Source organism: Melitaea cinxia, chromosome 6 (assembly GCF_905220565.1).
Source record: "Melitaea cinxia chromosome 6, ilMelCinx1.1, whole genome shotgun sequence".
Lineage (NCBI taxonomy): Eukaryota > Metazoa > Arthropoda > Insecta > Lepidoptera > Nymphalidae > Melitaea > Melitaea cinxia.
This window is the reverse complement of record NC_059399.1, coordinates 3,621,659-3,644,998: the sequence shown is the minus strand read 5'-3', so window position 1 is coordinate 3,644,998 and position 23,340 is coordinate 3,621,659. Positions and strand designations below refer to the sequence as shown.

At 40.1% G+C, this 23,340-nt stretch overlaps 2 protein-coding genes across 2 annotated transcripts; one reads left to right on the top strand and one right to left on the bottom strand.

The window, feature by feature from the left end:
- The first annotated feature begins 47 nt into the window (after window positions 1–47).
- On the top strand, window positions 48–4,598 carry LOC123654188 (pre-rRNA-processing protein TSR1 homolog). Its single transcript, XM_045590111.1, has 8 exons — window positions 48–249; window positions 321–591; window positions 706–1,963; window positions 2,205–2,471; window positions 2,559–2,648; window positions 2,724–2,831; window positions 3,074–3,194; window positions 4,399–4,598. The coding sequence occupies exons 1-8, from the start codon at window positions 153–155 to the stop codon at window positions 4,554–4,556; spliced, it is 2,370 nt and encodes a 789-aa protein (XP_045446067.1). The 5' UTR covers window positions 48–152; the 3' UTR covers window positions 4,557–4,598.
- Window positions 4,599–6,713: 2,115 nt separating this feature from the next.
- On the bottom strand, window positions 6,714–21,376 carry LOC123654587 (putative uncharacterized protein DDB_G0282133). Its single transcript, XM_045590484.1, has 9 exons — window positions 19,645–21,376; window positions 16,360–16,526; window positions 14,702–14,819; window positions 14,396–14,549; window positions 13,770–13,894; window positions 9,428–9,530; window positions 8,059–8,160; window positions 7,304–7,413; window positions 6,714–6,854 (listed from the first exon to the last, which is right to left on the bottom strand). The coding sequence occupies exons 1-9, from the start codon at window positions 21,201–21,203 to the stop codon at window positions 6,728–6,730; spliced, it is 2,565 nt and encodes an 854-aa protein (XP_045446440.1). The 5' UTR covers window positions 21,204–21,376; the 3' UTR covers window positions 6,714–6,727.
- Between the last annotated feature and the right edge of the window lie 1,964 nt (window positions 21,377–23,340).

Below are 23,340 nucleotides of genomic sequence, written 5' to 3'. Positions count from 1 at the left end.
TCTAAGTTTTAGTTGTCACCAAGTTGTCACACTTTGACAGCAGTCTTTTGTTTGTCAACTGTCAATTATAAAACACGTGAGTTGTGATAATTGTCATTATTGTTGAAAAATAGTTAAAAGATTTGTTTATATGCTATTAATTATATGAGAAAATGCAGCAAGCTCATCGATCTGGAAATTTAAAGCAGAGCAATAAAGCTCACAAGTCTCGTCATAGGTCTAAACGAGGCATTTCCGCAGCAGTTAAAGGTAAGGTTAACAATTCGCGAGTGCAGTGATTATTTATTTATGTGTTATTAATTAATTACAAAATAATACAGGTAAAGTAAATATTAAGGAAATTGTTCGACGAAATCGCCATATATTAAAAAAAGATGAACGACGTCATCAAGCTTTACAAATTCGTAAAAATAAACGCGAAGAAGTACTTTCGAAGAAACGTGCTCTCGGTGGGAACCGAAATCCACCGTTTCTTGTGTGTGTCGTTCCGCTGAATGCGCAGTTGGATGTACAGTCCGCATTGGCTATATTAAGAACATGCTCTGAAGGAACTGTTGTCAGTCAGTCTCTGAGTGGTGTATTACATATAGGGTAAGAATAAAAATATTAAAAGTAAAAAGTCTAAAATTGCATTGTATTTCTTTTGAAAATAAAGAATCATCTTTGTTGTAAAATTTATCATAATATTGTATTATTCTTTTGCAGGTTACCTAACTTCAAGCAGCGTTTTTCATTTATTTGCCCTGAAATCGAAAATGAATTTGCTCTTCTTGATGCTCTTAAAATTGCAGATACAGTTTTATTTGTTAGTTCTGCTCTTGATGAACCAGTTGATGAGTGGGGAGAAAAAGCCTTAGCATTGTCAATGGCTCAGGGTATGCCAACACCTATTGTAGTAGCTATGGACATAGAAGGAGTACATCCTAAGAAACGGACTAGTGAAAAACAAAATGTACAAAAGCTTGTTTCAAAGTGGTTGCCAGAAGAAAAAATTATGCAATTGGATAAGAGCTCTGATGGTTTAAATGTGCTACGGAGAATTGGTAATCAAAAAAGAAATGTTATACATCATAGAGAAAAGAGACCTTATTTGCTAGCTGAAGATGTTGAGTATGTGCCAGATGCAGAAGGGGAGAGTGGTACACTTAAAATAAGTGGTTACTTGCGTGGCATGCCTTTGAATGTAAATGGCTTGGTTCATATAACTGGGTTAGGTGACTTTCAAATGGTTAGAATTGATGGACTAGATGACCCACATCCTTTAAACTTAGGCAAAGAAAGTACAAAAACTGACACAATGGATGCTGAAGTCACTAAAGTATCTGTGTTACAAGTAGCCGACCCAGGCAAACAAGAATCCTTAGTATCTGAAAATATTCCTGATCCAATGGAAGCAGAACAAACATGGCCAACAGAGGAAGAAATCAAACAATCAAATATTGAAACAAAGAAAAAGATTAAAAAAGTTCCAAAGGGTTGGTCTGACTATCAGGCAGCTTGGATTGTCGAGTCTGATGTAGAAAGTGATGGTTCTGAGGGAAGTGAGGATGAATGTGGTGATGATGAAGTCGATGATGATGAATTTATGTCATGTGAAGAAGAACATTCAGACCAAGAAGCTAACAAGGAAGATAATGATTTTGAATCTGTCACAGAATCAGTAGTTGGTCCAACCGATGAAAAATATGATGCTACAATTGATGCATATGAGGAACATGAAATGCTGAAGAAATTATTAGCTGCTAAGGAAGACCAACAGTTTCCAGATGAAGTAGATACACCACAAGATGTACCAGCAAGGGAGAGATTTATGAGATATAGGGGTTTAGAGTCATTTAGGACTTCGCCATGGGATCCTAAAGAAAATCTCCCAGAGGATTATGCTAGAATATTCCAGTTCGAAAATTATGAAAGAACAAGGAGAAGAGTTTTTAAGGAGCTTGAAGATAGTCTTGTTAATATGGTAAATAATCACATTGGTCAATTTGATAAGAAGTATTCACAAAGAGCTTATTTTGGCTAATATGTCTTGTTGTAGCTGTTTTTTGCACTAATGTACTGTATGTACTTAACTAAAATCTGGTATTACAGTTGTAAAATGTCATGTGTTTGACCAAACATGTGTAGATTAACAAATAGCATGATCGTATGTAAAATACTTTATAAATAACTTGTAATTAAGATATCTTCAAAATTTATTTCAGTATGGCTTCTACATAACTATTCACGTGAAGAATGTTCGACAAGATTTATGGAACGCGTTCCATACAGCCAATGCTAATGCTCCACTATCTGTTTTTGGCCTTTTACCACATGAACATAAAATGTCATTGATGAATGTAGTATTAAAACGTACTGGAGCTAGTGATGAGCCGATAAAGAGCAAGGAAAGATTAATATTCCAAGTGGGCTACAGAAGATTTATTGTCAATCCAATTTTTAGTCAGCATACTAATGGTAGTAAACATAAGGTTTGTACAACTAGAAATGATCCTAAAATAATATAAATATTTAATTTGTTTTGTAAAGTAAATGTGATATTTTATTTCTTTTTTTAGTATGAGCGTTTCTTCCAGCCAGGATCAACATGTGTAGCAACATTTTATGCGCCCATTCAATTTAGTCCGTCAACAGTCCTATGTTTCAAAGTAAGTATTGTAAGACAAAGTAAAAGTTTTAAGAATTAGGAATATAATTATATTAATTTTCTTTTTTTTTTATAGGAAAAGAGGAATACAAAATTACAACTAGTTGCATCTGGAGTTCTACTGTCATGTAATCCTGACAGACTTGTGATAAAGAGGATCGTTCTCTCTGGTCATCCATATAAGGTATATCTATTAAATTTTTTTACGTGCAATATTGGAAAAAAAATCCAGGTTACGAAATTAATTATCTGTCTTAATAAATTATCAAAAGTCATTTCTTTTCATTAAAAGACTCTTGATAGCTCGAAACTGCTTTAATTTTAAACATTGTACTAAAACAAATTATAACCTTGGATGGACCATGGATTTGATATTGTCTTAAGTTTTATTTTTTTTATATCATGACAATAATGTCTTATTTACAGGTTCACAAGAAGTCTGCAGTTATCAGGTTTATGTTCTTTAATAGAGATGATGTGGTATACTTCAAACCATGCAAATTGAGAACGAAGTATGGACGTACTGGTCATATAAAGGAGCCTTTAGGTATGTTTTTATTATAATTTAAAATAACAAGATTTTAGGAAGTTTTCATGTTGTATGAGATATTTATAAATTTATAATATAGAAAATCAACCATTGGAAAATTTGTCCATTAAGAAGTACACACCGGAATCATATGTCATAGGTAACAGTAGTAAAATATTTGCATATTTTGCTATGCTCACACACACACACACATACACACACACTTCAGCCTATCGCAGTCCACTGCTGGACATAGGCCTCCCCAAGTTCGCGCCACACATCCCGGTCTTCCGCAATCCTCATCCAGCCTACACCGGTAATCTTACGTAGATCGTCGGTCCAACGGGCCGGAGGACGTCCCACACTGCGTTTGCCAAGACGCGGTCTCCACTCTAGGACCCGTCTACTCCAACGGCCATCGGTCCTGCGACACAGATGACCAGCCCACTGCCACTTCAACTTGCTAATTCTGTGGGCTATGTCGGTTACTTTCGTTCTCTCGCGGATAGTCTCATTTCTAATCCTGTCTTTGAGAGAGACCCCAAGCATAGCCCGTTCCATTGCACGTTGAGCGACTTTAAACTTGTGGACCAGTCCCTTGGTCAGTGTCCACGTCTCGGCTCCGTATGTTAACACAGGCAGGACGCATTGCTCGAAAACTTTTGTCTTCAAGCATTGCGGAATCTTCGAAGTGAAGACTCGACGGAGTCTGCCAAACGCCGCCCAGCCCAACCCAATCCTCCTATCGGCCTCCTTCTCGAAGTTGTTGCGGCCTAGTTGGATAGTATGGCCTAGGTAAATATAATCCTGAACAACTTCGAAAAGGGTACCATCGACCGATACCGGTATCGGTATGACTATCGCTATGCTCAGAAAATGCCAAATAACATAATTATACTCAACTTCTTTAAAAGAAGGAAGTTCTAAATTCAAATGTATTTTTTAATGTGTGTTGCATCATAACTTTTTACTGGGTGCACCGATTTTGGCGATTCTTTTTTTAATACAATGTTTGTTATGTGGTCTCATATTAATTGGATCGAGATCTGACAAGCACTTTTTGAGTTATCCATAATGATGCGTATTTAATTATTATTTGTATATTACCTACATTATATTACTTGTCTAAGTAACTGAAGTCGGTTTTTTGTTTGTTTGAGTGCAAACACAATTGTTTGTAGTACTTTTTATAACATTATTAATAATACTATAATTCTTTCAGGAACTCATGGCCATATGAAGTGTGCATTTGACGGTCAGCTGAAATCTCAAGACACAGTCCTTCTGAATTTATATAAACGTATTTTCCCGAAATGGAACTACGAAAACTGTATCGTTACAGACAGAGACGGAAAACAAAACGACGTTGCTATGGAATAATGTAGATACATTTAAAATAAATTTATATTGTATATTTAATTAGATGTGGATTTTATTTTAATATTTCAAGTATTTAACACCCAGGAAAAGACTTAAAGAGATTGGCCAAGATATAAATAAAAGAAAAGACTTGGTTTTCACATTTTTATTGACACATGAAGCGCAAATACCTACGCACAGTGATCATAGACTGATCCTCTTAGCTTATATGATAATCTCTGGTAGAGGCAGTGGGCGGGACCCTGCTTATGCGTCTACGTGTTGCGTCGATATTTTATTGGTATAAATGTTTATTTGTTTATAATATGGTAGGTTTGCTTTTCTCGTAAGACATTTAACAGAAATATAATGAAAATAAAAATATATGTTTTTTTGAGTGAATAATATGTTAGTTTTTTTTATATTAACATGGAGTGTAGACGAAAGGAGCGCCGTATTATATTGTGCTGAGATCGAGAAACATTTGGTATATGTAACCTAAACAGTTACTATTTTTACAGAGATAACTTTGAAAGTCAATAAATTATTGTGAATTATAAAGAGCTTTTGCAAGTGACATTAAAAATAAAAACGTATAAAGTGACAATTGTGATAAAAATTGCACAAGCGAAAGTATTTCTATCCGTATCTATTTACCTCTCCTTATTCTTTAATTTTTAGCACTTATTTGAAAATTACCCTCGCGCTACACATGCGTCTCCTATTTAATGTCTTTGAACAGACGCTTTCTGATATATAAAGATGATATTCCTTTCTTCTACACTCTATAGATATTAAGTATAAGAATTGTGTTGTAATTAGCGTAATTGATATTTGCCATAATAAACATTTTATAGCAACAAAATAATCGACTATACAAATTATAATTAAAAAAATCAATTCATAGGCACTGAACACTACACATTATTTCAGTATTAGAATTATTCATAATATTCGTTTTAATGACTTAGTATTTCAAACAAAATATTAAAATAACTTATACAAAATATTACATAATCTGTAAGAATTCTTGCAACAATTGTTCAAAATAGTTTTTTTTTTTTTTATAATAATGAATGCAAACATGATTGTACTATAAGGTCATTTAATAAGTGAAATTTAGTAATATATATCGAAATATTTAGTATTAGAATGTTAAGTTTATATTTAATATTAATTTCAAGATGAGAATCTGAACACTTAAAAGCTAGCTTCCATATTCAAAAAACATTTGGTTTTACTCATGATCTCGAACGGTCCGTTTTCTAAACATAAGAATCAGGCTTAAGTAGTTTTGGTGTACTAGTCGTATTAACTTGAAATTAAACATCAAAAGTTGTGATATGTAGTCAAGTAAAAAAAAAAAAACAAATACTCTTAAGAGGTCAAAAACAGCATTGCAAAATTTAATTTTATGCAAATTCTTTTAATAGCCTCCTCAATCTTTATAATTGAATGTCATTAATAATACTTTAAATTTATAAAAATAGAGAAAAAAATAGTATTGAGTCAGAATGATCAGATCATTTTACGTTAATGTCAAAATTTTAATTGAAAAGTCATATGTATTTGATGGAGAAAGTGCAAAATATATTTAATCAACATTATTTTACAATCACAATGACGTAAAATTTGCTTCAAAATGAAATTAATTGAATGAAACAATTTAAATTACAATAGTACTGTGAAAAGTTAATATGTTAAAAGTTTTTCGAATTTTAGATTATTTGTGTGCTACAATGAAGTAATTAGTGTTAATTCGCAAAAAATTACAATAAATTGAAAATTATGATTTAATAAAAAATACGATTTAAGATTTCAAGATACATTAAGTTCTAAGCAAACTGCAATGACACGCTTTGTACACAGAATTTTTGTGAAGTAAGAGACCATAACATTATTATTTAACAAGTACGTAGAGGTCTCTAACTCCTGAAGTACGCAAATCGTTTATCCATCGTCCAAGAGTCATTCATTAATATCATTATAATCTGTTCTGTTGTCTATTGTAGAATTTTACGGTATATTTTTTTCTTAATTAAATAAAATATATATTTATATCGAAGGCATATTTTCACAAATAATTACGACGGAACAATAGGCTCGAACTGGCTGATTTGCAATCCAAACCTACCGGTGTGGGGATTTACTTACATGTATTATTTACTTTTATTTTAAAGGTACAGATTATATTAAACTTTAGGTTTTTTAGTCCGACGTTTTTTCGCATCCGCTGCTTCGGAAGGCGATTGAGATTTTGGTGACACGCCAGACTTACTGTAGAGATTGTTGAGAAATTCTTCAAGATTGGGATCGGGACTGAAATTGTTAAAAAATGTTTGAGATTAGATATAATTTTTTTAATACGTTTTGAAATAGAAAAGAACCATTAATTACGAGAATATAAACTAATGATTATTCAAGTGATAATAACGACGTGTTGGCAATGGTCACAGCACTGGTTTGTGGCTGTAGCGCCGGCGATTGTGGGTTCGATCCCCACACATAGCAAACTTTTGTATTGGCCATACAGATGTTTGCCGTGGTTTGGGTGTTTGTGCAGTCCTTGTAGGTTTCCTCACCATGCCTCAGATAGCATGTTAAGCCGTCGGTCTCGGTTGTTATTATGTACACCTGATAGCGATCGTTACTCATAATAGGGAATATATCCGCCAACCCGCATTGGAGCAGCGTGGTGGATTAAGCTCTGACCCTTCTCCTACATGGGGAAGAAGGCCAGCAGTGGGATATTACAGGCTAAAGCTCACCCGGTCGAGGCTCGATGACTGAAGTCCGCGGTGGCCGACGCCTTGTTCCCCAGCACGATCCTGTACTGCACCACGTGGCAGTCGGGACGCAGTTGCTTCAGGTTCTTCTTCTATTTATAACAATACAAATAGAATTAAATTATGTTCATTGAACTACTTTTTAATATTAAATCCGCTGACAATAATGTATTTTTATTGACATTATAAATTTTTGCTAAGATTGTATATTTTAATTTCCACATGTATAATGCTAATGAGCTCTGTAAACTCGTATGTATGGAATAATAATAAATAAAATTGAGAAATTATTAATTCAAAGCTAGTGAAGTGCTTATATGTCAAATAGCTTGTTGGCACAGTTAGTTGTAGTAGTAGTTAGTTTAGTAACTCTGCTTTCCACTTTAAATTCGTGGGTTCGATTCGAGTTATAAAAAATATAAATTACCCCACGTTGTCTTGATTTTAAGTAGTTAGTAACTCCCTTTCATGCCTTTCTGGCGTGACCTTTCCCACAATCTACTGTATATCTGTACAAAATCGTTCAGTAGTTTAGGAACGAAAGCGTTACACGGACAGACAGAATTACTTTCGCATTTACAAAATTACGTAATATTTTTTAACCAATTTTCAGGTCAGTTATTTACTTGTTTCTACCCCTGTTATCTCAAACCAGTTTTCTAACATATAGTTTAGCATTATGGCAGTTTAGTTAAATGTTTTTTTCTTTTAAGTATAAGGTAATCTTAGATGCGTACCTGACAGCTCGCCCACTGAGTTATCTGGTAGACCGCTCCGTCCATACACGCGTAATACATGACTAGCAGCCCCATCATACTCGACTCCGCCCAGATATCACCCTAACAGAAACAGAATTATACATTGATTTTATAACGTGTGTATGTTAAAGACGTAAAAAATGCAGTTTCGTATAAAGCTTTATAACTCTAGTTAAAATTAAATTCTTAATTGTATAGCTCTTAGTGTAAGATACTGTAAAAAAGTTTTTAATTTACATGTAACATTTTTTCTTATCAAGGTAGTGAATAACTGAATAGCAGGAAATATCTTAAGAGTAGCAACGTCTGGCTAAAGAAAGTAGAAACTCGATTTTTTTTGCAAAATTTTTACATGACAACACTAAAGTGTTCCCACCATTGGGAAACCTACAACAGATCAAAAGACGAAAACATAATATATTTAAACATCCATTTTTATAACTATCTTATAAACATTATGTACTATATGAATAAAATATTATATATATCAGAAAGATATTTCCTTAATTGTTATTCATTATAATGAAGTAAGTAGGTAAGTTTTAATGACCATTATGAAAAGTGAAAACCAATGCAAAGCCTTAATATAATCCAATAATTGCGTAATCAACATTCAAAAATTATTTAAAATAACCAAAATAGCTCGTGAAATTTAATTTGTAATAAATATTTACGAATTTCGGCGAATTACTCAAAGATTTATTTTTTTAAATTTGGCGTGTTTTTTAGTTTCTATTTTCATTAGCCAGACTCGAGCTAGTCAATTTAGGTAGGTTAAGGCAGGTGGCAAGTGCGGTTATCGGACGGGATCTCTCGCTGCCGAGTGTCGTAAAGGCCATGCTTGACAGCGAGAGATCGTGGCAGGCAGTGGTCTCCTTCTGCGAAGAGGTAATGACGCAGAAGGAGACCGCGGAGCGGGCCAGAGAGGAAGACGCCTCTGCTGGCCCACTCCGGCGCAGACGTACGGGGGCAAGGAGAAGGCGGTTTGCCCCCCTCCTCCCCCCCTCGTAATAGTGGGGTCGGCGGCCGATAGTCGGGGGACTTCGGCCGGCCGGACGACACGACCCCATACGTCTGGGGTGGCCTTGTTGTGAGCGAGGCCACCCCACCATCATGCCGGGGCCCGGAAGCTTTGTCCGGGCCTACCGCTGAGGCGAGGTGGCGAATGCTAGCGCGACCCCTCTCGCCCCACCCAGGCGGATGACTGCTAACACGTGGTGGTTTTTAGTCAGTAGGAGTCTGACATAACCCTCTGGCGCCCCCACGCTGGAGGGTATCTATGATGGATTTTCCCCACGTAAAAAAAAAAAAGGTGGCAAGTGCGGTTAGAGGTGGGTAGTTTACGCACCTCCTTGGCGGAGTGTCGTATGCGGCACTGCGCGCAGTAGCGCGCGGCGAAGCACGGCCGCGCCGTGAGCACGCGCTTGTGGCGCCGGCCGCAGTTGGTGCAGCTGCGCACGGACACGGTTAGCGGGCACGCTCATCGCACACGTGCTTACATGAAAACTTTCTAGGAAATCTATTTAGACAATAAGCTTAACTATTGTATATTTTGATAACGTGTTGCAAGGAAGTCGTTCACCACACCACAGACGCAAATCAAATCTAAGTAAGCGTTTATTAGTACGCGCGCTCACTTTTCTCTCTCACACACACACACACACACACACACACACACACACACAAGCTCGCGCGCACGTACACGCAGTGGATACGCAAACATAGAGCCGTTCACGACTAGGTGGACGACCCGTGACACCGTGCGGCACACGGTAGCAGTGCAGTGTTACCGGATGGTGTTGGCGGCGAACTCCATCTTGTCGTGCAGCTGCGCCAGCAGCACGCTGAGCTCGCCCCACGCCGCCTCCGCGTGCCGGGACTACACATAGAGGTGGACGACCCGTGACACCGTGCGGCACACGGTAGCAGTGCAGTGTTACCGAATGGTGTTGGCGGCGAACTCCATCTTGTCGTGCAGCTGCGCCAGCAGCACGCTGAGCTCGCCCCACGCCGCCTCCGCGTGCCGGGACTACACATAGAGGTGGACGACCCGTGACACCGTGCGGCACACGGTAGCAGTGCAGTGTTACCGGATGGTGTTGGCGGCGAACTCCATCTTGTCGTGCAGCTGCGCCAGCAGCACGCTGAGCTCGCCCCACGCCGCCTCCGCGTGCCGGGACTACACATAGAGGTGGACGACCCGTGACACCGTGCGGCACACGGTAGCAGTGCAGTGTTACCGGATGGTGTTGGCGGCGAACTCCATCTTGTCGTGCAGCTGCGCCAGCAGCACGCTGAGCTCGCCCCACGCCGCCTCCGCGTGCCGGGACTACACATAGAGGTGGACGACCCGTGACACCGTGCGGCACACGGTAGCAGTGCAGTGTTACCGGATGGTGTTGGCGGCGAACTCCATCTTGTCGTGCAGCTGCGCCAGCAGCACGCTGAGCTCGCCCCACGCCGCCTCCGCGTGCCGGGACTACACATAGAGGTGGACGACCCGTGACACCGTGCGGCACACGGTAGCAGTGCAGTGTTACCGGATGGTGTTGGCGGCGAACTCCATCTTGTCGTGCAGCTGCGCCAGCAGCACGCTGAGCTCGCCCCACGCCGCCTCCGCGTGCCGGGACTACACATAGAGGTGGACGACCCGTGACACCGTGCGGCACACGGTAGCAGTGCAGTGTTACCGGATGGTGTTGGCGGCGAACTCCATCTTGTCGTGCAGCTGCGCCAGCAGCACGCTGAGCTCGCCCCACGCCGCCTCCGCGTGCCGGGACTACACATAGAGGTGGACGACCCGTGACACCGTGCGGCACACGGTAGCAGTGCAGTGTTACCGGATGGTGTTGGCGGCGAACTCCATCTTGTCGTGCAGCTGCGCCAGCAGCACGCTGAGCTCGCCCCACGCCGCCTCCGCGTGCCGGGACTACACATAGAGGTGGACGACCCGTGACACCGTGCGGCACACGGTAGCAGTGCAGTGTTACCGGATGGTGTTGGCGGCGAACTCCATCTTGTCGTGCAGCTGCGCCAGCAGCACGCTGAGCTCGCCCCACGCCGCCTCCGCGTGCCGGGACTACACATAGAGGTGGACGACCCGTGACACCGTGCGGCACACGGTAGCAGTGCAGTGTTACCGGATGGTGTTGGCGGCGAACTCCATCTTGTCGTGCAGCTGCGCCAGCAGCACGCTGAGCTCGCCCCACGCCGCCTCCGCGTGCCGGGACTACACATAGAGGTGGACGACCCGTGACACCGTGCGGCACACGGTAGCAGTGCAGTGTTACCGGATGGTGTTGGCGGCGAACTCCATCTTGTCGTGCAGCTGCGCCAGCAGCACGCTGAGCTCGCCCCACGCCGCCTCCGCGTGCCGGGACTACACATAGAGGTGGACGACCCGTGACACCGTGCGGCACACGGTAGCAGTGCAGTGTTACCGGATGGTGTTGGCGGCGAACTCCATCTTGTCGTGCAGCTGCGCCAGCAGCACGCTGAGCTCGCCCCACGCCGCCTCCGCGTGCCGGGACTACACATAGAGGTGGACGACCCGTGACACCGTGCGGCACACGGTAGCAGTGCAGTGTTACCGGATGGTGTTGGCGGCGAACTCCATCTTGTCGTGCAGCTGCGCCAGCAGCACGCTGAGCTCGCCCCACGCCGCCTCCGCGTGCCGGGACTACACATAGAGGTGGACGACCCGTGACACCGTGCGGCACACGGTAGCAGTGCAGTGTTACCGGATGGTGTTGGCGGCGAACTCCATCTTGTCGTGCAGCTGCGCCAGCAGCACGCTGAGCTCGCCCCACGCCGCCTCCGCGTGCCGGGACTACACATAGAGGTGGACGACCCGTGACACCGTGCGGCACACGGTAGCAGTGCAGTGTTACCGGATGGTGTTGGCGGCGAACTCCATCTTGTCGTGCAGCTGCGCCAGCAGCACGCTGAGCTCGCCCCACGCCGCCTCCGCGTGCCGGGACTACACATAGAGGTGGACGACCCGTGACACCGTGCGGCACACGGTAGCAGTGCAGTGTTACCGGATGGTGTTGGCGGCGAACTCCATCTTGTCGTGCAGCTGCGCCAGCAGCACGCTGAGCTCGCCCCACGCCGCCTCCGCGTGCCGGGACTACACATAGAGGTGGACGACCCGTGACACCGTGCGGCACACGGTAGCAGTGCAGTGTTACCGGATGGTGTTGGCGGCGAACTCCATCTTGTCGTGCAGCTGCGCCAGCAGCACGCTGAGCTCGCCCCACGCCGCCTCCGCGTGCCGGGACTACACATAGAGGTGGACGACCCGTGACACCGTGCGGCACACGGTAGCAGTGCAGTGTTACCGGATGGTGTTGGCGGCGAACTCCATCTTGTCGTGCAGCTGCGCCAGCAGCACGCTGAGCTCGCCCCACGCCGCCTCCGCGTGCCGGGACTACACATAGAGGTGGACGACCCGTGACACCGTGCGGCACACGGTAGCAGTGCAGTGTTACCGGATGGTGTTGGCGGCGAACTCCATCTTGTCGTGCAGCTGCGCCAGCAGCACGCTGAGCTCGCCCCACGCCGCCTCCGCGTGCCGGGACTACACATAGAGGTGGACGACCCGTGACACCGTGCGGCACACGGTAGCAGTGCAGTGTTACCGGATGGTGTTGGCGGCGAACTCCATCTTGTCGTGCAGCTGCGCCAGCAGCACGCTGAGCTCGCCCCACGCCGCCTCCGCGTGCCGGGACTACACATAGAGGTGGACGACCCGTGACACCGTGCGGCACACGGTAGCAGTGCAGTGTTACCGGATGGTGTTGGCGGCGAACTCCATCTTGTCGTGCAGCTGCGCCAGCAGCACGCTGAGCTCGCCCCACGCCGCCTCCGCGTGCCGGGACTACACATAGAGGTGGACGACCCGTGACACCGTGCGGCACACGGTAGCAGTGCAGTGTTACCGGATGGTGTTGGCGGCGAACTCCATCTTGTCGTGCAGCTGCGCCAGCAGCACGCTGAGCTCGCCCCACGCCGCCTCCGCGTGCCGGGACTACACATAGAGGTGGACGACCCGTGACACCGTGCGGCACACGGTAGCAGTGCAGTGTTACCGGATGGTGTTGGCGGCGAACTCCATCTTGTCGTGCAGCTGCGCCAGCAGCACGCTGAGCTCGCCCCACGCCGCCTCCGCGTGCCGGGACTACACATAGAGGTGGACGACCCGTGACACCGTGCGGCACACGGTAGCAGTGCAGTGTTACCGGATGGTGTTGGCGGCGAACTCCATCTTGTCGTGCAGCTGCGCCAGCAGCACGCTGAGCTCGCCCCACGCCGCCTCCGCGTGCCGGGACTACACATAGAGGTGGACGACCCGTGACACCGTGCGGCACACGGTAGCAGTGCAGTGTTACCGGATGGTGTTGGCGGCGAACTCCATCTTGTCGTGCAGCTGCGCCAGCAGCACGCTGAGCTCGCCCCACGCCGCCTCCGCGTGCCGGGACTACACATAGAGGTGGACGACCCGTGACACCGTGCGGCACACGGTAGCAGTGCAGTGTTACCGGATGGTGTTGGCGGCGAACTCCATCTTGTCGTGCAGCTGCGCCAGCAGCACGCTGAGCTCGCCCCACGCCGCCTCCGCGTGCCGGGACTACACATAGAGGTGGACGACCCGTGACACCGTGCGGCACACGGTAGCAGTGCAGTGTTACCGGATGGTGTTGGCGGCGAACTCCATCTTGTCGTGCAGCTGCGCCAGCAGCACGCTGAGCTCGCCCCACGCCGCCTCCGCGTGCCGGGACTCGCGCGCGCGCCGCTCATACGCCTCGCGACGCTCCTGAGACACACATACATTTTTATAGATAAACATATATAGTTTTTTTGTTATACGTCAATTTTTTTTATAAGGCAGCAAACAAGCTTACGACGCGATGGTAAATATAAACACCTATAAATTCTTGCAGAATATTGAAAGTGCGTCGCCGACCGTACCCCCTAACCTAACCCTCCTCAGGAACTCTGGCCACCTTGCTCATAACAGGAACACAACAATACTTGAGAGTAGTCTTATTTAGTTATGATCTTCATGTAAGGTTGAGGTACTTCCGTAGACTGGCTGCTCCAGATTTTGAGCAGGATATAGTCTGCTGTGACCTACTTTAATGAATATCTAGTCTATTTTGAGGTTACTTTCTATAGGAGGAAGTGGTAGGTTCTAGTTTGAGCTTACCTAAAGAAATAATAAAAATAATCTGGATATTATTGTTAATGCTGTATTTCCTGTACTTTAGTACTCGACCTGTGCTATATTGATAAAAGCTCTCTATATTAAACATACCGGTTCTCCGATTAGATCAAAGGCATGTTGCAGTATTTTGAAAGCCTCCTCTGCACCGGGTTGCTGGTTCTTATCCGGATGGACGAGGAATGCTTGTCTGCGGTAGTAACGCTTTATCTCTTCATCTGTGCACGTCACACTTACACCTAAGATACTGGAAAGAAATATATGTTTTGAAAAATCTCTTGATGTTATTATTCTGAAAGCAACTTATATTTTTGTGTCACAGACAAAAAAAGTTCAAAATGGATACAAACATGACACGAGATATTATATTATTCTATTGAATTTTTATAAATAGCTTACCTATAAGGATCCTTGCCTTTACAAGCCAGTAAGCGTTTCATAGCTTCCTCACCAGTTGCAGGCAAAGGTATATTTGAGTTCAGCTTTGATGAGTCACTGCCGTTGTCAGATTCAGTTTCTATTGAATGACAAAAATACCTAAGATAAAATTTTATAAAATCTTTACACATCCCGCCCGCGATTTCGTGCACGTGGAATTTAACAAAAAATTTATTGTTCAGTTCGCAGAGTTATAATATAATTAATTTCTAAAATAAAAATAGCCTAAGTTACTCCTTACTACATCAGCTATCTGCCAGTGAAAGTTCTGTCAAAATCGGTCCAGCCGTTTCAGAGATTAGCCGGAACAAACAGACAAACAGACAGACAGACAGACAGACAGACAGACAGACGGACGGACGGACGGATAGACAGACAGATAAAAATTGTAAAACATGTTATTTTGTTAATGCAATACTTCTGGTGTTGCAGGGGTCTATAATCTACGGTAATCGCTTACCATCAGGTGAGCAGTACGCTTGTTTGCCGACCTAGTGGTATATATTAAAAAAAAAGGATTAAAAAAGATTATGTGGTGTCATTGGACACCAGGTAGGAACGAAGTTCCTTCGGATAGTATAGAAGCAACACAATTTGAAAAAAAAATGTTGAATGGTTTTTAATTAAGTACATAAAAGTATTTAGGAAATTTAGTGTTAGAAAAAAACAAATACCGTAAAATAAAATAAATCAAACCAAATAATAATTCAAACTATTAAGTGAAATAAAAAAACATACGTCTTTATTTTTTTTATACGTCTTTATTTTAGTTTTACAAACGTCATATTATACAGTCGTGTGACTGATATTAAGTCACTTCCGTTATATATTTTTCTTACGGTTTTAGTATCACATTTTTTACAGTTTGGTCACCCAGCCAAATGTCAAGCAACTACCTCTAAGGAACTGCGTTCCAAAAAAACAAAAAAAAAAAAAAAAAAAAAAATACAGAAAAATTGAGAACCGCCTCCTATTTAGCTGATACTTCTCTTGTAGTTCCTTTTAAATTTGATCAAGTTAACATGAGTAATATTTGAAGACGTGTATTTATGTGATGGTGCGTATGCGGTATTAGAAACTACTTCGGTTCTAACTATTAATCAAACGATGTTACACGGCTAGATCCACTGTAACACAGTGAGCTATATTATTCACTAGAGGGCAGTGGCAGTTTATTGTTTATAAATAATTTTTATGATGCTTGTTTTTATCGAAAACTAATTAATACCTGAAGTCAGTATTTTTTTTCGTTTGTAAGGAAAAACAATTATTTTAAGTAAAAAATTTGTATTTAAGTAAAAAATATTAAATAGTATTTTTTATCATATTCACTGAATGTGTTTACAAATTAATATATTATATCTTTTGTACATAATATTTTAACTTGGTGTGTTTCTGTGTTTGCATTTAAATAATTTACAGAATTCATTGAAGGATGTAAACTCCTACTGTCCTACTTTTTTTATACAAAATAAATTTAAAAATCCTGCTAAAATATATACCACAAACTTGCATACAAAATTAATGAAGATTATCTAACAGGACATTACAGCAAGACACATACGTAGGCTAAGTTCCTAGTATTGGTTAGTTATGAATTAAGTTTTAAAAAAAATTACCTTTTTTAAACCATTTCAATTTCCTCCAGAAACCAAACCTTGTGTGTCCAAATTTTCTGTCTATATACATTAAGTATTTATTTTCACCAATCTTAGAGAGCCAATCTTTGCTGCTACGCCACACTGCTTGTGAGCTGACATAGGTTTGGGTAAAAGCTGATGTACATCTGAAATTAGTTTAAAATATATTTAACTTTACTAATGACAACATGAAAAGTAGTGTAGTTTAGACTTGAAATAAAAAATTAAAAGCAAGGAGAAGATTTCATTAGTATAAAGTTAGTAAATACTAATAAAATGTATTTACTAATTATGTACTTATTACAAAAGTACATAGGGTCATTGCGCCTGTTCGCGTCCACCGCCCAATTCGCGTCCATTTTACGGATCTCACTTTGAAAAGTCTCGAAATTAAGTATACTAAGACACCAATAAGTCGAAAAATAATTACCGGCTAATACCTCCATGTATAAGAGGCACGTACGCATAGACAAAAGTTCCGTGCGTCCAAGCAATCCTGGGTAAAAAAAATAGTTAGTGAGGGCTGTTCAACAAGAGAGTGCGAAGGCACGGAATAATGAGAAGAAAATAGTGGGCAGTGGTCCGTTTGAAGGTGAGTCTTTTATTGTTTTATGTTTATTTTGGATACATAGCTGTTTCTAGGCGTTGGTTATGATAAAAGGAATTATAATAATTATGAATTTGCTTATTTTTTTTATACTTAACAGTTAAAATAAGGTGGACGCGAACTGCGACACCGAATTTATAAAACTTCCACTTTGCGTCCGCAATGGACGCAAACTATACCTAAAGGGATTAATAAGAAAACTAAATCGCGTCCATTTTTTAAATTAATTCTATAAGTTTAATACATAAAACTAAAAGTTTAATACCTATTCTACTTTGAATGAAATAAGTAATTTCTTTCTTATTTTTTTCTGTTTAAGATGAGTTCTTTGCAGATAAGAAAGAAGAAGGAAAAAAGAACATACACAAAGGAAGATTTAAGGGAAGTTTTGCATGACATCCAAGAGAAGAAGAAATCGGTAAGACAAGCACATATGCAAAAAATATGCTATTACGATATTGGATAAAATCAGTGGGGGCAGACCAAGAGGGTACAAAACTTATCTACACAAATAAATAACATTGGAGTGTCTGTTTGTAATATTAAAGTAACACCTTTTTACTAAATGTATATTGATTGATACACGGTACATATACCAAAATAAGCAATCTCTTTACTGTATGATGCCCTAATAAGAAGTCAGCTTGAGTATAATGCGGTAGTATGGTCTACACATGAAGTCAAATACAGTCTCATACTGGAACGTGTTCAAAATAAATTCACCAGGTTTCTTTACCATAGGCTTTATGGCATGTATCCCTTGTATCCCATGATGTATCCAACATTGTTTGTATTGGGCATGGTTGGATACAACAAGTTGGAGACTAGGAGAGAGCTGGCTCTGGCAACTTATATTTTAAAATTATTTCGCGTTATTGTCAATAATCCAGGGGTACTGCAGTGGATAGGTTTGAGCGTACTCGATAGGTATCATCTACAACGAAGACAGCGACCGAGCTTATTTGCAGTACCCCACGGCAGAACCGAGCTAGTGCGCAACGGCCCCCTTGCTCGTTCAGTCAGAACGCTAAACTTGGTGGCTAACACACTAGACCTTTTTTCTTATTCGTGGAGTGAATTCGCAAAAGTTACTTTGTATATAATATGTTATGAGAAATGAATTTAATATTTTTATTTTTATTATTGTTTTGTTTTTAGTATTATGTTCAAGTCAGCCAATTCTTTTTTAATTATAGTTTAACATTTTTTTCCTTTCGCTTTTTGTCTCCTTTACTATGTCTAATGAATTGGGTTATGCCTGTAATATTAGATGTAAGAAAATAAAATAAATAAATAAATAAAAACATTTTTTAGAATTTTTGTCTGTCTGTCTGTCTGTTTGCTCCGGCTAATTACTGAAACGACTGGACTGATTTTGACGTTACCATCTAGATAGCTAATGAAATAAGGAGTAAATTAGGCTACTTTTATTTTAGAAATTTATTTATTTTGTAATTCTACGAACAGAACAATATTTTTTTATTATAATTATAATTATAATTACACGCGAATGAAGTCGCGAGCACAGCTAGTATCAAATAAAATCAAGTAACGAAGAAGAAAACAGCGGTATTATTAATATTTAATGCGAATGGAGATATGTGTGAACCTCGTATTTTGTTTCCATAATTATTATTAATCAAGGCTGAGCTTTGTGGTGCTGTGTGCTTACGGCATCAAAGAATATAAACACCCCCTCTCTTCCCGTGGGTGTCGTAAGAGGCGACTAAGTTCCTGTACTACCGACCGATGGCGGGATATCCATCCAACTGCTGGCTTTGAAATACACAGGACGAAGACGGGCAGCAGCGTCTTCGGTACGACAATGCCAGGCCTGTGGTCACCAACCCGTCTGCCCAGCGTAGTGACTATGGGCAAAACACAGGAGTGAACTTGTCGAGGCCTATGTCCAGTAGTCGACTGCGAAAGGCTGCTGTGATTGTAATTACAGGCTGATCTTTAGCTTGCTTACATTTCTTTAAAATTCACAGAACAGATAATTGTTGCATTTTAAAGGTGAAATTACTATTTACTGACTACATAGGTACCTAATTTGTTTTTTAATTTTAAGTTCTATCAATGTTTAGAAGAGTAAATAGGTGTATTATTTTCTTTATAGTGATTTATTAATGTTAATATGTTGATTTTTAAATAACAATAATTCTTCAATAAATAAATTATTAAAATCCAATGTCTCTTTACATTATTATAAAAATATCACCTCTTTATTCCTTTTCTAAGCTGGTGGACGCGAAGTGGTCCAGCGGGTGGACGCAAATTGGATTTTATGGACGCAAACTGGGTAAATCGCCTAATTCTGACGTTTGTATTTAAATAAAATAATAACAAGATGTTTCGAACAAAACTGAAAATTAATCTTTAAATAGACTATATAATGAACACAGTAAATAAATTTTTCATAGAAATTAGTGCGGGAACATTTTTATTTTCTTCTTCAAACTTGCCAACTGCACTAAGTGGACGCGAACAGGCGCAATGACCCTACATAAATGGTATATACTTTTGTTAATAGTTTCTTTGTATGTACTAAAAATATGATAAATGTTTATTTATTTATTAAAAACTGTAAAATAGAAACTCATTCCAATAGTTTATGGTTAGTTGTTTTAGAGATTGAGGTAACAAATAATACTCACAAGTCAAATGATAGGTGGAGACTCATACGACAGATATCAGAGAGCAGATAAAAGAACCAAACCAGCGCCTTCCACGATGCTTCCCCCCAATGTTCAAGATAGTTCTGCACCAAGCCCATGTAACCAGGTTTATTTTTCCTACATTTTGTTTGATTACCCTTCTTTTTCTCAACAGTCTTTGATAGTTTGTGGTGACTCCGAGGCTCTTTTTTCTTCCTAGCCTTGCTTGATTCATTTTGGCCTTCTTGAAATACAAATTGAGACTGTGATTCTTCATTTTCATTATTGTCATTGTAACTTTCAAAACTTTTCTCTGCATTTTTATTCTTTTCTTGCTTCCGTTCTTTCTTTGTTGACTTTTCAGAATCATTCATTATGAAAACAAAGTTATTCTCACTTTCCTGATTGAAACTCCCATTTTCTTCATTGGCTATATCATCCAATGATGACCACTTACGAGACATATTATTTCTTTTATTTTTAGACTTTTTGTTTGTCTTTTGATGTTTTTCTGTCTCATCTGTGTTTACATCACCGGATTCACTACCAGAGGATTTGGTACTCGGTTTCTTCTCAATTTTACCTTTATTGTCCTCATTGTGTTTCATGTTTGAAGAAGTTTTTTCAGATTTTGGATTTAGTTTATTTGGTGTTTTGTTTTCAGGATTGTTTTGTGGTTTAACCTTTTTTGTTGCCTCTGGTTGTGTATTTTTTGTATTTTTAGCTAACACATCTGAGTAGCTCGGACGCATTGGCTTTACTTCAACAACTATGCGCTTTTTATTACTTGTGTCAGCCAGAGGATTGTTTTCGTTCCTTTTGGGAAAGTTTTCTGGTTTAATTGGTATTACTGATGGTTCTAGCGTTGGGTTATTCTTTACAATAGTAGGCGCATCAGGGTGATTGAGAGGATAGTTTTGACCGAACGGTGAGTAGGTACCAGATGAGTTTCGTTCCCAATTTCCTAAGACTTCTTTTAAAAAATTAGAAGTCGGTATATTAGACGTTTGATTGACATTTTCCTGGTTATATGTACTCGGTTGGACTGTAGCAGTCGATGGTTGCATATGAACATTATTATTCGCACTGAATTCTTGATTCAAGGTAAAAAGATGAGATGGTTGTGTTTGCAAAGGAACATCACAGAGGTTTTGCTTACCGTTAAACAATTCATATTGTCCCGACATAGGAAATATCAGTTGTTGGTTATTTTCATCATAAAACACTCTCACAACCTGTCCATTTCCTAAGTTAAGCATAGCATTGCCATAATTTTGACGATTTACACGGTTCACATTCGGCATGGCGTTGTAGGGAATATTATCATCGTTATTAGTAACGTTATCACCAGTCTGCATGTTGTAAGGTTTGTTAATATAAACATCATTAGAGAAATTCGTTCTACCGTAGATGTTTTCTGATAATACACTGACATTAGGCGGTAAGGGTCCTTGTTTTAATTCATTTATACCACCAGGTGTACAATTCTCGCCGGTTTCCGCGTGATAATTCCATGTATTGTCATTAAATCGTGGATCATTCTTAGGCGACCTTGCCATTATGAGTAAGATAAAGTAAAGATAGACAGTATGTAAATAATTTTTTGACGGCTATACTAAAGATTTAGCATTGTTCTACTTCATATATGGATTAAAAAAAATTAAATTGATAAAGAATAAGTGTATTTTTGAGATTTTGACACTACATGAAATTACTATTTACGGCAGTCAGCAGTGACACTTAGATTGGTCGCTACAGATAATTTACAGCGGGTGTAAAAGTATGTATTTATGTTAAATTACTTACCCCACCCCAGCCTACAAAATAATATTTTGAATAAAAAAATACTAATCGATAAATTTCGAATAGCTCAATTCAACTACGTTGTCCATTTAAATTGCTCACCTTAAATTATTTAATTAAAAATCAAAAAAGTATAATAGACAGGTGAGCGTTGCGCATGCGCAATTGCGCACAGACAGTGATGCGAAGCAAAAACAAAGGCCTCAAGTGAAATGGAGCTGAAATACTACAAGCGTAAACATCATCTAATATCATGTATTTTTATTACTTATAAACTTATTCATTTTGTTGAATTTATTTAAAAACCAACTCATGATTAAAAGTTACCTTTATTTCAATACTTAATGTCTTAAGGAGGAGTATTAAGGAAAGTGGAGCTGCTCTAAACTATACTTGAGCAATTATAAATGCAATTTGACCAGTTTTTAACACGCAACGGATTTTGATGCGGCTTTTTTTTTAAAAGATAGAGTGATTGAAGAGGAAGGTTTATATGTATAATAACATCCATTAAATAGTGGAGACGGTCACCAACCCGCCTGCCCAGCGTGGTGACTATGGGCAAAATACATGAGTTCACGCTATTTTTGGCGTAAACTTGTGGAGGCCTATGTCCAGTAGTGGACTGTAAAGGCTGTAATGATGAAATAGTGGAGAACTACTGTTATTTTTGAGGTTTCTAATGTGATGTCGTAAATAATTACATTTTTTCCGCTTACATTGCAAACGCAGCCTGAACCCTACGAGATTTATCAAAATAGTGTACTAAGTATTGTACACATTGAAAAGGTCTACAAAAAACTCCGCTATGGTATATGTCTATCTCTTGTGGATATCCCACAATAACATTTTTTTGTCATTTACTTTTTACGACAAGTAATGGCTAATTTTCAAGGTGATTTTAACCAATACAGCATTAATCCTTATCTAATTAAATAGCTTAAATACATTGTTGATTTAATATAGATCTATATGGCCCTTTACAGCATATGCTTTAAATAAATATTTTCGAAGATATTACAGTTTAAAAATTGCGGTACGTAGCGTTTGTGGCGGTTCCGGCCGGCTTTTTAACCGACTTCCAAAAAAGGAGGAGGTTTTCAATTCGACTGAATTTTTTTTTAATGTAATTACATCAGAACTTTTGACCGGGTGGACCGATTTCGACAATTTTTTTTTAATCGAAAGGTGGTGTGTGTCAATTGTTCCCATTTAAATTTATTTGAGATCTAACAACTACTTTTCGAGTTATATCTAATAATGCGTTTTTACTTGATGTTTTTTTCGTCGACCTACGTTGTATTATACCGCATAACTTTCTACTGGATGTACCGATTTTGATAATTCTTTTTTTGTTGGAAAGGGGATATCCCTAGTTTAGTACCATGATAAGAAAACTAGGATCTGATGATGAAATCCCAGAGAAATCGAGGGAAACTCTCGAAAATCCCTCGCCCTCATACAATATGTGGATCGGTCGAGCGACTGATCGGAGTCTATTTCCGAGAAGTCAATGTCGCCGAGCGATAGTGTTGTTACCGGTTTGTTTGTAGATTGTTATCGATAATAACTGCAAAGGCAAAAGAGGAGATTTTGATTTATTTAAAATATTATATTGCTAGCTTTTTTTAATAAACATAGTTATATAATAAAATTGCATTAAATTTTATTATAATATATAATTTAAATTTTATATATACAATTTAAATTTTATATAAAAATATGGCAGGTTTTCTAAAAATCCAAATTTAAGGGATACATGAAAAAAAATTGTAATAACAGATTAACCTGGACGCCCACAAAAAATAGTGTAATTTGTTCAGATCATATCAATACCACTAACTTTCAAGTGTTGGCGAACAATAGAAGGATTAGTCGAGGGCACCAAACCAA